A 12,828-nucleotide genomic window follows, 5' to 3' on the forward strand; every position below is an offset into this window, starting at 1 on the left:
GGCTGTTTAAAAAAGAAACACCTCCAGAATAGCTAAAATTTTAAAGTTACTACCTACATCTGCCAAAACAGATTAGTAGCAAATTTCCAGAACAGAACAAATTGTCTTGATCTCCTTACCTAACACTTTGTTTTATGTCAAATCTTACTCCTTTCAGAGAACAAGACTTCTTGATGGAAGCTTATATTTTGACATAAAAATTTTGGGGGCTGCAAATGTAAGGCAATTTTATCCTTATTTTTTGGGTTGAATATTGCTACATTTTTAGTTTTATGGTATTCATACAATAATAATACCATCTATTCATAATACACTTGATCTGGTCCTAACTTACGATAACTCTGTTGAACTTACTAATTAAATGAACTTGAATATTATATTTGAGAAATTAAAATCTCTTGGTTACATAAACAAGGGCTAACTTATAAAATGATATTTATATTTCAGGTTTCATTTTCTTTATACCATCTCCATTGTCATTGCTATAATTTATTTGGTATTTCAGATTCATTAACTCATTATGGTAACAACAAAAAAACGTTGGCTAAACAATTAAAATTTTAATCAATCATAATACTTAAGCATGGATGTTCTTACAGTGCAAATTTCTTTTAAATTTAGAATATTCCTGAAAATTCTTTGGATTCAGGCCTGATGAAAATCAATATTTTTTTATTCACTCAGAATCATATGTTGCCTAAGGTCATTATTTGTCTATGTCAGGGTGATGGAGAATGTTGGATTGAATGAATATGTAGTGATCACAGGACAAATGCTAGCTGTCTTGAGGCATTAAACTATGGTAGCTAAAGGTTTGAGCTTTAGAATCAGATGCTAGGGTTCAAATTCCAGCCCCACCAATTCTTAATTACATGAATTGGGGCTAATTATTGCTTCATGCCTCAGTTTCCTCATCTGTAAAGTGGGTTGTCTGAAACATTTAATGTGTGAATACATATCAGATGTTTAGAACTGTGCTTAGCATATAGAAAGTACTTAAATACCTAGCTCAGAAAAATTGACCTGTCAAGTAACATATCTAATTTATTAAGAACTGTAGATAGTTGTATTTAATCTATTTTTAATAATAAAATCAATCACAATAACACTGTTCATGGAATTCAAAATATACTTGCATTTTTACTATAAAAATTAAAAATGCTAGCAACTGGCCATTGTCTTTTCTGGGATATTAGCTACATGCACATTTGGAAAACATTTTATATAGTTGGTAGTCCTACCTGTGACTACAACAAAAGCAGGAAGTTATGCTTTGTTATGATGTGTATTAAGTCAAACCAGGCACTCGTGGCTTATCTATCCTATCTAAGATTTCGAATGGAGAACACTTGTGTTTTTCCTTGAGGTTTCCTCAACTGTAGCTGAGTACAAATGACCCAGAGAGACCCTCAATGCAACCCTGTGGGATAACCATGTGGTACTTGAAGTTTAAATATTCATCCAACACTGTTGCTCCCTGAGTAAAAAGGTCTCACGGTGTTAGTTATGCTTTTGTTAAGTGAATAGTGAATAGATCTTGGAGACTTTAACAATTCTCTTCTCCCTTTAGTGCATTGCTTTATTTTATTTTATTTTATTTTTTGAGACAGAGTCTCGCTCTGTCACCCAGGCTGAAGTGCAATGGCACGATCTGGGCTTACTGCAACTTCCACCTCCCAGGTTCAAGTGATTTTCCTGCCTCGGCCTCCTAAGTCGCCTGAGCCACCATGCCCAGCCCCTTAGTGCATTTCTATTAAGATTTTTATTTTAGATTGAAAATGAAAGGAAGTTAATTTGTTACAAAATACTGATGTCAGACTAATTTGCTAAGCCCTTTTTGCTCATCTTTTATTTCCCTTTCCTTTATGCCATGTAAAGAAACCATGGAACATGTTTTGTTTTGCAGACTTTGGTATTGTATTTTTATCCCCTAGTACCTAATAGATACAATTGATGTTCGGTAGTTATTTGTTGAATGAATTGAACTGCTGGGACAGAAGGTCCAACCATTATTTGGCCAAATGGTGTTTGCAGAGGCCTGCAGGGCCAGTTAGGCGACATAAGAGAGCAAATTATTAAGGGGGTGGAAAAAGCAATAGCGGGCCTTGTGGTGAACTGTATCTGAGGCTGGATTAAACACCAGCCAGAGCTTGTGAGCTCTGTGTGAAAGTAAAGGCTTTGGCCAGAAGACTAATGAATATATTCTCCATGTGAATAGTAGAAATCTTCAAAATATTCTAGACTATTTCTGTTTTCTAGTTCACTGGGTGCCATGATTCATTAAATAAATCAGTAAATAAATAAATATATGTGTGTGTTTATGTAAATATATATGCACACATACATATTTGCCCCTCTATATTGATGTACACATAAAATACCCTTTAAAAAAGTTGGTTTAACAAAGGTTGTTTGTCTGATGTTTATTTGCTACATTTCTGTTTATTGATAATTGATAGAGCTTGCAAAATCAACTTTGTTCTAAGTTATATGCAATTTGAAGAGTTTATCATTTCTGTTAGTGACAACGTGCACAACTTTACTAACTGGAACAAAAGTAAAAGTTAAATATTCTCAAGAAAGCCCTAGCTGAGTTACACACACAAACACACACACACACACACACACACACACACACACACACCCCATACTTTTGTTGCATTCTTACAGGTGGGGGGCTTAATTGGCTCTGCCCGACAGAGGTTTCTTAGAAGAAACCGAGAAAAAGCAGCTAAAAAATGTTTATGCTCTAATTGCGAGTGTGGTAGCTGGTGTCCCTCGAGTGGAATGTATATGGGCTTCAAGGCTTTTGACCGATTTCGCGGGACTTCTCAGGGTCTTTCCTCCTTTATTCCCACTGTCGGTTTAGGTATGTTTATAGGATAGTGCTCTAATTCTTGATCATCTTGCTCCTGTTTTGAAGTCTTAGCATGAGCCACATATAAGAAAGTCAACCTGCCAGGCCTTTTCCATTCTTGTTACAGCTCTTGAAACTGGCAACTTTGAAAACCACTTCTCACCTAATCCCTTCTTAATGCACTGTTAACTTTACACTACATACATTACTATTTAATGTTGACACCGCTGTCTTTTCATTTCACGTCTGTTATGACATTGTGGCTTTTATTTCCCTTTGAGGTCAGGGACCATAACTCTTTGACGCACTGTGTTAATAAGGACTTACTAAATGGCTGTTCATAGGATGTAAAAATTCACTGCGATTTTGAAGCTGAGTAAAGATAGCTTGAATCCTTTGTAAGTTCTTGGGAAAATAGACAGATCCTTTTTTAATGACAACCTATATCATCACCAAAATGGACCTGTCTTATAATTGACCAGACCTGTTAATAAAATGGTACAGACTAATTTGAGAAATAATCATTGGGTGGGAGAAAAGGGCATTTGCTAGAAAATCAAGTAAACTTTGTTGTCTTCAGGCATTTCATTGGAAGAATTCAGCAAAAATATTGTTAATGTTTAGATTGATTTATGTTCCTTTTTCTAACCACTGTTTCCTGCTAAAAAAATAACTATTTGACAAACTTTTTGCAACTCTCTTTTATCTTTTTCTGGTTTACATCTGTTGCCCAGGCATTCTGGTTACATATCACACTCATACTCCTTTTGTATGTTACTATCTAATATGATGTGGAAGAACTTGTATTGTTTACTTGAAAATTGCCTGTTTATTAAGTTCTGACAGCAAGACTCTTCTGCATGAATGCTTTTGGGTCTTAAGATCAGATTTCAAAGCTGGTAATACTTTGTGTCTCCTTAAGGGAAAGGATTTGTAAGGTATTTATTATATTCAAGCATTCTTAAGGAATTTATTTAAATGGCTGCTAATTCTGCATTAGAAGCATGCCATTAATATGTATGGAATTAAATTTAAGATATATCACCTCAAACTATATTCTAGTCATCTTTAATTTGTTACAAGTATCTTTTAATATTTTTAAGTAAAACTCACTAATTGCAGAAATGCTTAGAGTTTAGGCTACCTATCAATTTTTTAAATTAAATCTTAATTTTTAATCACTATAAATAAATCAGTAAACCTTTTAAAATATAAAGTTTTCTTACAATCACTTTGCGTAATTGAATATCTCATTCTTCTTAGCTAATGCTTTGTGTCGCCCGTCTTTTTGTTTCTATTTTGGCTTAGTTTATTTCACTGATCTTTTATGTAATAGACCTAAGCTGCCTTGTGTGGATGGGAGAAGCTGCATGACTTGCTGGAAGTTTTACATGTGATGGAATTTAACCTCAGTTTATGTTTCTCCCTGCACAGTCCCTTCAGTCTGAATCTGTTCATTACTAAGGCCTTGCCACTCCAGTGAAAGCTGTTCTTCTCTTAGACACAATTTCTTCATCTGGATGAGCAGTGGAGAGGGAAAGCAACTTTTTGCTGGAAGAATATCTCTGCCTTCTTACCTTAATTAAAGAGAGCACTAAGATAACACCTTCAAGAGACTTGAAAACAGAAAACTGGTTAATGACTACTATAAGTGCACTGAAACTATGTTTATGGAGATTTCCATACTTTTAAAGACAGTTTTAATGTTGAATTTGGTATTTTGAAAGGTTATTTTTAATGCATTTTGGTAATACAATTTACATGTACAGTGTTACATTATATATGTATTGTGAACTTTAAAAGACTATTTTGATAAATTTATAAATATATAAAATTATGTAAAAACTAGAGTATATTTTGATTTAGATTTTCCTGCTGTTTGCTACCAAAAATTTGTATTTTAAATCTATTTAGTTTTAGTATGGTTTTGTCTCTAATGAATAAATGATTCCTTCTTATTAAGAAAAAGTAAGGGAGAAAGGTTTTAGAAAGTGATTTTTATGCTCCCACTATAAATACAGCAAATCAGTTCATTCTTTTGGTAAGTCAGTCTAATTTAACTGAGTTTATTGGAGTTTATCTCCATTATCTCCATAATGGTGTGGGATGGCTGATTTAGGACAATTCCCTTTCCCATTGTTTTTGTTGCTGAGCCTGTTAGAGTTAGTTTTGCATCCAGGGGGGCTTTAAGAAACTTAGCATGCAGTGGAAGATCAGAATTCACTGAATGTTTCTGAGAGCATGGTTTTTCTCTGTGAAATGACTCAGTATTCCAAATGTTTTTCTTTCCTTCCTCCTTTCAAAAGAGTTCTTAATCCAATTAGAATATCCTGCTTTGGGTACGAGGTTGTTGTTGCCTGTAATCACCCATGGTTTGACACCAGTTTTAAGTCAATGGAGAGAAAAAACTGAAAAAGATGCTGCTAAGTAGTTCCCTGTATTAAAGGAGATATTTTTAAAACAGGGTACAACCCCCTGCTGCACATGCTAGCATATCTGGAACCTAATATGAAAATGAAAGGACCCTTATAGGTACTCACAGCCCTTTCATGTAAGTATGATCTGATACTTAGGTCTTCAGAAGCCTGTAGGTTTCATTTCTGTGAGGAATCGAGAAGCCTTAGATCCTGATATCCTTCCAGGCTGCTTACAGATGGACTGCTTTGACACTGAAAGTGCTAGTTAAACGGATTCATATGAAGTGCTTTACTCCCAACCATTGAGTTATTTATAATGTATTTATTGGGGGGTACCTTGAATCTATTATATGTACTTCATCAAAACATCTTGTTCATGTTTTATGTTTTTAAAAAGGCATTTGAATGGATGTTTGACTCAGGTTTGTTAAATTAACCTTCAATAACTGCAGTACCAAAAATTACACCCAACTGCTGAAAGAAATGAATTGTATGATTTAAGAATCAAAAACTAAAATAAGTAGAATTATATATCTTTTCTAAAGTTGAAAAAGTAAAATATTTTATTACATGTTATTATTAAAAATTGGTTAATTGTATAGGAAGATGATAGTTTTTTTCAAGTTATCATAAAAAGTAATTCAGATGACATTTGAAAAGTAGGAGAAAGGGAACCATGTTGACAGTTTTAGTTCTGTGAACACTAATTTGTGTGAAGCTATTAAAATGATTGTAAAGTTGACTACTGTAAATGTTCTGTAATTATGTGTGTATATATGTCATATGTATGTACATGTGTATGTCTTAAATTACTTTACACATGTGCATACATAGACACACCGAGAAGTGGATGTATATAATATAGAAAGTATATAGCAAAGTAATTCTACTCTGATAATAAAAGTTGTTTGACATGTATTTTGTTATGAATAGTTTATCTTCCAAAAGATATTTTGGTCTATTTTAAAGTGTAGAAGAATACACTGCTAATAAATAATAAAAGTTTTATGCAGCTTACTCATTTTTGGCTTTTATAATCTGGATTTTTGAGTTATCAGTGTGCTGAAGTCTCTATAATTTTACTTTTGTTTCAGTGTGGTTAGTGCCTTGAGTGTTTCAAGGTCTCCATTATGGATTTTAGTTTCTCTTTTATTGACTTTCCAGGTTGTGGCCATTGCCTGAAATACATGACAGTGAACTCACAGAAACCTTCTCCTTTGAATTCCACCAGAGTCCTACGATGTTAGGTTCTTGCTTGCTTTCTCTTAAATTTTTTTTTTCTGTCAATAAAATACTGATCATGATTAGTGTTTTGGGTCCTGCTTAGTCATTTATGACTACTGATAACTATTGTGTAATTGGTAATTAGTTCCTTTTGAGACAGAATGGCCATTTTTTCTTAAATGAGAAATTATAGAAATAAATCAGTTAGAACAAAACTCACACCTGTTGGATCTATGCCCTGTAAAGTCAGCTTGGGAGGAAGAAGCTACACTATTTATTGGAGATATTTTATATAGTAAACTGGATCCCTTTGGGTTATGATGTTTCTGAGTTTTTTTTTTTTTCTTTGAAAAAGTTTTTTAGAATGCAAAGGAAAGATTGCGGGTGAGAAGGTAGTTTTACATTTGGAACTGGGAATCTGCAAATAGCTGTCCTCACAACACTGCATGAAACAGTTGGGGTACCAAGGTTTTCCTGGGACCACATCTTAAAGAAGGAGATTTCTTGTAAATCAAAGAACCTGTTTCACAGGGCACAAAGAAATCTCTCTCTCTCTCTCTTTTTTTTTTTTGTTGTACAGGTTGGGTTTTTAGGAAAAAGAAAGTAAAAACAGAAATCAATTGGCCGGTTTCAGCAGATTGCTGACCTATTGAGTTTACACGTTCTTTTTTAATCCTTAGATGTAAAATGATTTATAAATCTCAAAACACACCTGGGAAAACTATATATGTGATTCAAATATAAAAGGAGCATGAATTTACCAACTATACATAAATGTATTTTGAAAATTGTTTTTACTTCTATGCTTTCTTTGGTGGCATGTTAAACCATTAATATGTCTCTAATCAAACCAGTTGTTAGTATATAAGCTGACTTTATTTCTTTTATGTCATATAAGAGGTCAGTACTCGTTCTAAAAGTACCATCATAAGGCAGAGTAAAGGATGCCTGCGAAAGCCTTGGAGTCTTCTTTGCAACACTTAGCAAAGCAAGAATTTGGTCACTGTATGTCTCCTCAGAAGATTAATTAGGGACAATTCCAATTCCAGAAAGATGTAATTTACAGTATAAAACTCCTTTATTTACACATAGGTTGCATAGGGTTGACAACTATGGCATATAAAGGAAAGTAGAAAATAGTTGTATTAAGTTATTTTGAGCTGAATTGAAATGTTAATATATTCCCACCCAGTTCCCTCTCTATGGATGGAATTATGATAATCATATCAAGAAGGAGAAAAATAGCTTTTCTCAAAAATTTTAAACTTTTTCTGTTAAGTACAAGTAGAAACTTATATTAAAAGACTAATTTTAATGCAAAACGTATTTGGAACAGGTTTTAAGTGGACAAACATAAATTAGCTGACCTTTTCACTCTCCATACCTCGTTTTAACCTGCACACCACCAAAATCAAAGTAAATCACATCACCACTTGTGGTGTCTTCTTTGGTTCGAATCAAGTTGACCACATTTTTGAGAAGTTGTACTGCAAGGGAAGAATGGGGCTTGGTAATAACTGTAGAAATGACTCTACCTGCAAATATTTACATTAAAACTTCAGATTTGGGGGTGATAATATATCAAATATATAGTCATCCCTCCATATCCATGGGAGAATAGTCCCAGGACCTCTGTGGATATCAAAATCAGAGGATGTTCATGTCCCTTATATGTAACAGTGTGGTATTTGCATATAACCCATACACATCCTCCTGTATACTTTAAATCATCTCTAGATTACTTATAATATCTATTACAATGTAATGCTATGTAAATCATTATTATATTGTATTGTTTAAGGAATATTGACAAGAAAAGTCTGTACATGTTCAGTACAGTATAGATGCAATTATTTTTTTTCCTCTGAGTATTTTGTATCCCTGGTTGCTTGAATCTATTGTGGAACCCATGGATAGGGACGGCCAACTGTATTTTATGTCTATCATGGCTCTCTTTTAAAAGGATCTGAGGTGGCTTTGTAGAACCAAGCAGGTGTATCACAGGGAGAGTAAATAGGAGCTTTGGACGTGGACTTTCGAGGCAACTGACACTGGGACTTGAAGCTGAGGCTTCTCAGACATCACAAGATATCTGTCCTTTCTTTCCAGACTGGGCACATTTACACCACACACACACTTTTAGTCAATTCCAGGACTCTTCACTGGCACTTACTTTACTCAATTTTTAAGAAAGGGTTATCTCCAAGTGAGATTGCCAGTCTTGATATTCAGATCCCCAAAAATAATTATGTTGAGCACATAGAAGGACAAAATTGGAATCAGAGATCAGATTACTATAAGAATTCATCTGTCTATCTACCTACTACTCTCCTGCCAACCTGCCATATAACTGGGCTTTATTAGAGCTAATGTAAGTATAATATATACCTTTTTGTATTGAAGAGTTAAATAAAACTTGGAAGACAATGGGGTCGCAGAGACTTGAGAAGAAAGGAACTGGTCTTTGTAAAAACCAAATCAAAAATGAATAAAATGATGGAGAAGAGGGAGCCATTTTTTAAAGTCTAGGTTCCTTATAGGCAGAGAGACATTTTGTTCTAAATGGAAAAAACCTAAATTGGATACCATATTTCAAGAAGCATGCTTTATCAACTCTGGAAAGATGTAACCAGTTAGCTTTTCAAGCAACTTGGGGTTGTAAAGTAATGTAGCATCTTCTGAGTGTGACCAGCAGGACTGGATGGGTAGGCCTAGCTTTTTCTGATTTGAGGTTATATATAATATTCACGTCCTCTTGCTCCCTTCTCTGCTTTTCATACCAATGTGTTTCACAGTTATAGTTGCCAATCCTAGACGTTTCCTGCTGCTTGAGGCCCGGCTGGTAGCTTACTTTGCCATTTTGGTGCCTTCAATGACCAAGGACTAAATGGCCAGGCACCTCGTCAAATGGCAACACTGCAGGACCTATACAGCTAACATCTGTTACCAGAGACACTGGTGGCAGAATCCCTGGGCTCAGACAGTCTTGTATCACCCTATAGAGCACCAGCCAGAGTTCTCTTTCTCTCATATTGCGCTGGAGGCTGAATCAGAGACGCTGGCCCTGAGATGGCTGCCCTGTCATGACAAGAAGTGGGACTGCTGAGTGCAATCTTGAAAATCTACCAAGCTGACAAACTGTGACTTTAGTTTGATCTATTTTAAAGTCAAATCTGTTGGGGGAAATTATCCTTAATTAAGGATTTCTGTTTAAGTGACAAGTAGTTAGGATTGTTAATTTTTAAGGTAAACCAAAAGAGGAAAAGTTCACTCTTCCGGTCTGGAGGAGAGATGAAAGTCAGTTACTAAGCCAGGATCTAATTATTTATTTAATTTAAAAAGCACTGTGTACTGGGGCCCCTAAGGGCATTCCCAGTTTTGATAATTTGCTACAAGGACTCACAGGACCCAATGTAGAGTTATACCCACAAGCTAAGATTTATTACAGTTAAAAAAAATGAAGCAAAATCAGCAAAGGGAAAAGGCACATGGGTTGAAATCTGGAGGAAGCCAAGCACCAGCTTGCATGAGTCCCCTCCAAGTGGAGTCACACAGGACACACTTAATTCCCCCATTAGGGAGATGTGACGAGTGTGAAGCATTGTCTACCAAAGAAGTTCATTAGAGACTCAGCATCCTAAGTTCCTACTGGGGGCTGGTCACATGGGTACCCTTTGTCTAGCACAATCAAAATTCCAGACTCCCTGGAGGAAAGCAGGTACTCAACATACACCATATTGTTTACACAGACTAGGTGCAATGAATCACACTTATCATTAAGAGGAAGTTTTATATCAGCATAGAGGAACTGTTTACCAGCCAAATTCTCAGGCACAAGTCAAAGACAACCTTGCAAGCAAGCCATTCACAAGACAGTCTCAGTCCTCATTTTTAAATACTTTTCTGTATACTCTGTATCATAGCCAACTAATTTTGTGTAACTAAAGGCCATTTAAATTAATGTGCAGTTTCCCCTCATGCTGTTGACGCAAAACCAGTATTTTTAGAAAACTTGTTTGTGGAGGGAAGAGTTGTGATTTAGGAGATAGGAGGTCTATCTTTTGAGACTCTAGTGTTCCAGATGGGCCAGAGTTCTGGTTTTTGTTTTGTTTTTGAATGGATAAATTTGGAAGCTGTGTAGCTTCACATTTAAAGCACTCTACTGGCCATAATAAACCTGCTACCAACCGATGTCTACAATATTCCAACTTCTTTCAGGCCAAATGAGTAGGAGAAACTCACCAACTCATATTTGCTTTAAGAGATAAGCTGGTCTCAAAATGTTGCTATCAATATCTATGCCACCTACCTGTTATTTATAAGCAAAAGAAATAAAAATATAAGTTAATGCAGTTTTTAAAATACTGCAATTAAAAAAATACTGCAATTTAAAAAATTGTAAAAATTAAAGCTAAAAAATGATTGCAAAAAAGCAGGCAACAGAGGCTTTTAAAGAGATGTACTTAAAACAATAAAAATATAAATTAAAATGACAAAACATTTATAGAAATGGATACATCTTAGGGCTATAAGAAGACTGTACAGATTACTCACAGATTTGTAACACCTAGTACCTTGTTTGGCCTACAGTAATTGAATAATTAAAGTTACCCCCAAGCCTTAACAACTTTTGCAAATCTACAGATGCCAAGCTGTCAATCTAAGTGGGATCATTTTGAGCTGGCAAGATGTCTTGCTCATAGGTCTTGTCTGACCTACGACTGACTATTCTGCCTGAGGATTTTGATTCACAAGAGGAGTCCAGGGTAGTTCACCCTTGGGATTAGGCTAAATGGAAGGCCTGAGGGCATCTGTAACCTTCTCTGCACACGTATCCCTCTTGCTTAGGAGTGTTTTAAACTTTTAATTATTTTTTATGTTTTATTTTCTAAAAACCAAGTCTTTAAAAATTTGTTCTTACCTTTTAAGTCACCTTCTTACATATTTTCGCATGTCATGTAAAGTCGGTCCTTTCAGTAGTCAGCTTGCTTTCCTCCTTCCTCAGGAAGTCTTTCTCACTCTGGGTTTGGTGAAGTATAATTTTTTTTTCCTCTCACTAAGCTGTGACATCCTTAATTAGGGTTGTATGCCTTTTATTGCTGAAACCCACGTAACTGAAACATAAGCATAGATTAGGCCTATTTAAAAATTCCACTTTGCTTTCCTTCTTACATTTTCTCTGAGTTCTTCAGAAATGGTTACACAGATTCATTTTCTTGAGTGGGGCTCTGGCCATTACATCTAGAGTTCTGACTGAAATCTGGGTTGGGAAAGCTTCCTACGGGCAGCAGAACTTTGAACAAGCTGTACTGGAAAAGATTTGGGGCAGTTTAATAAGCTACTCCCTCTGGTGGGGGACATTGCTGGTTAAGAAAAAATTGAGACAGTGGGAAGGGAATAAAATATAAGAACTCATATTTACCCACAGATTGGAAAGTTGACTGTGGATTGATATTCAGCCACTTATTCAGCAAAGTTGATTGAAAGGCTACTGTGGAGCAACAGATAGAAAGTGAAAACCGTTGTACTGAAGTTCACAGTTTTCTGAGGATCACAGAAAGGAAAAAAACCAGAGGAAATAGTTATTGTTCAGTGGGTATAAAATTACAGTTATCTATAAGACCGATACATTCTAGGTATCTGCTGTCAACCTAGCACCTATAGGTAGCAATACAGTGCTGTGAACTTAAAAATTAGTTAAAAAGGCAGCTTTCACATTAAGTGTTCTTACCAAAATAAGAGCGTGCTTCCTCCACAAAGAAACCTTTGGAGATAATGGATATATCGGTCACCTTGATTGTGGTGATGGTATCACAGGTATAGGCATCTGTCCAAACACAATAAATCGTGTACATTAAATATATGTAGTTTTATTGGACATCAGTCATTCCTCAATAAAGTTGTAGAAATCAATACAAATAGAAAGGGATAACATATTTATGGTACTTCCAATGAAACACGAGATGTCAGTATTCTCCATGTACCTCTGTAAATTCACTGTAATCCCAATAAAAATTCCAAAGAGTTTTCTGGAAAAAAAAAAATGGTACCCAGGCTCTATTCCAGACCAATTAATTCAGAACCTGGGCCATGGGGCCTAAGATTTATTTTTAATTTATTTTTAAAGCTTCCCAAGAAATTCCTGATACGCAGTAGGGATAAGAACCACTATACAGAGAAAAGGAGACTCAAACTATTTGTTTTAGTTTTAGTTTTTCTTCTTTTTTTTTAAATCACCTTAAATATTTTCAAGTCATTTAAGGGTCAGGGAAGTCAAACATTTAACATTGTCTTTTTAGGATTTCCCCCTGCACTCCTATCCCTGGGGAA

The 12,828-nt window shown here is 35.2% G+C and overlaps 1 protein-coding gene across 3 annotated transcripts in view; it reads left to right on the forward strand.

The window, feature by feature from the left end:
• Window positions 1-6,295, forward strand: part of CDC14A (cell division cycle 14A) — a 179,987-nt gene extending 173,692 nt beyond the window's left edge. For all 3 annotated transcript variants that reach the window (XM_064371087.1, XM_012466466.2, XM_064371088.1), the window contains one exon: window positions 4,292-6,295. In XM_064371087.1, coding sequence (XP_064227157.1) covers window positions 4,292-4,321 — 30 coding nt within the window. In that variant the 3' untranslated portion in view covers window positions 4,322-6,295. The remainder of the gene's footprint in view (window positions 1-4,291) is intronic.
• Window positions 6,296-12,828: the final 6,533 nt, after the last annotated feature.

Source organism: Aotus nancymaae, unplaced genomic scaffold, assembly GCF_030222135.1.
Source record: "Aotus nancymaae isolate 86718 unplaced genomic scaffold, 86718_ANA_hifiasm-v0.15.2.pri h1tg000117l, whole genome shotgun sequence".
Taxonomy (NCBI): Eukaryota; Metazoa; Chordata; class Mammalia; order Primates; family Aotidae; genus Aotus; species Aotus nancymaae.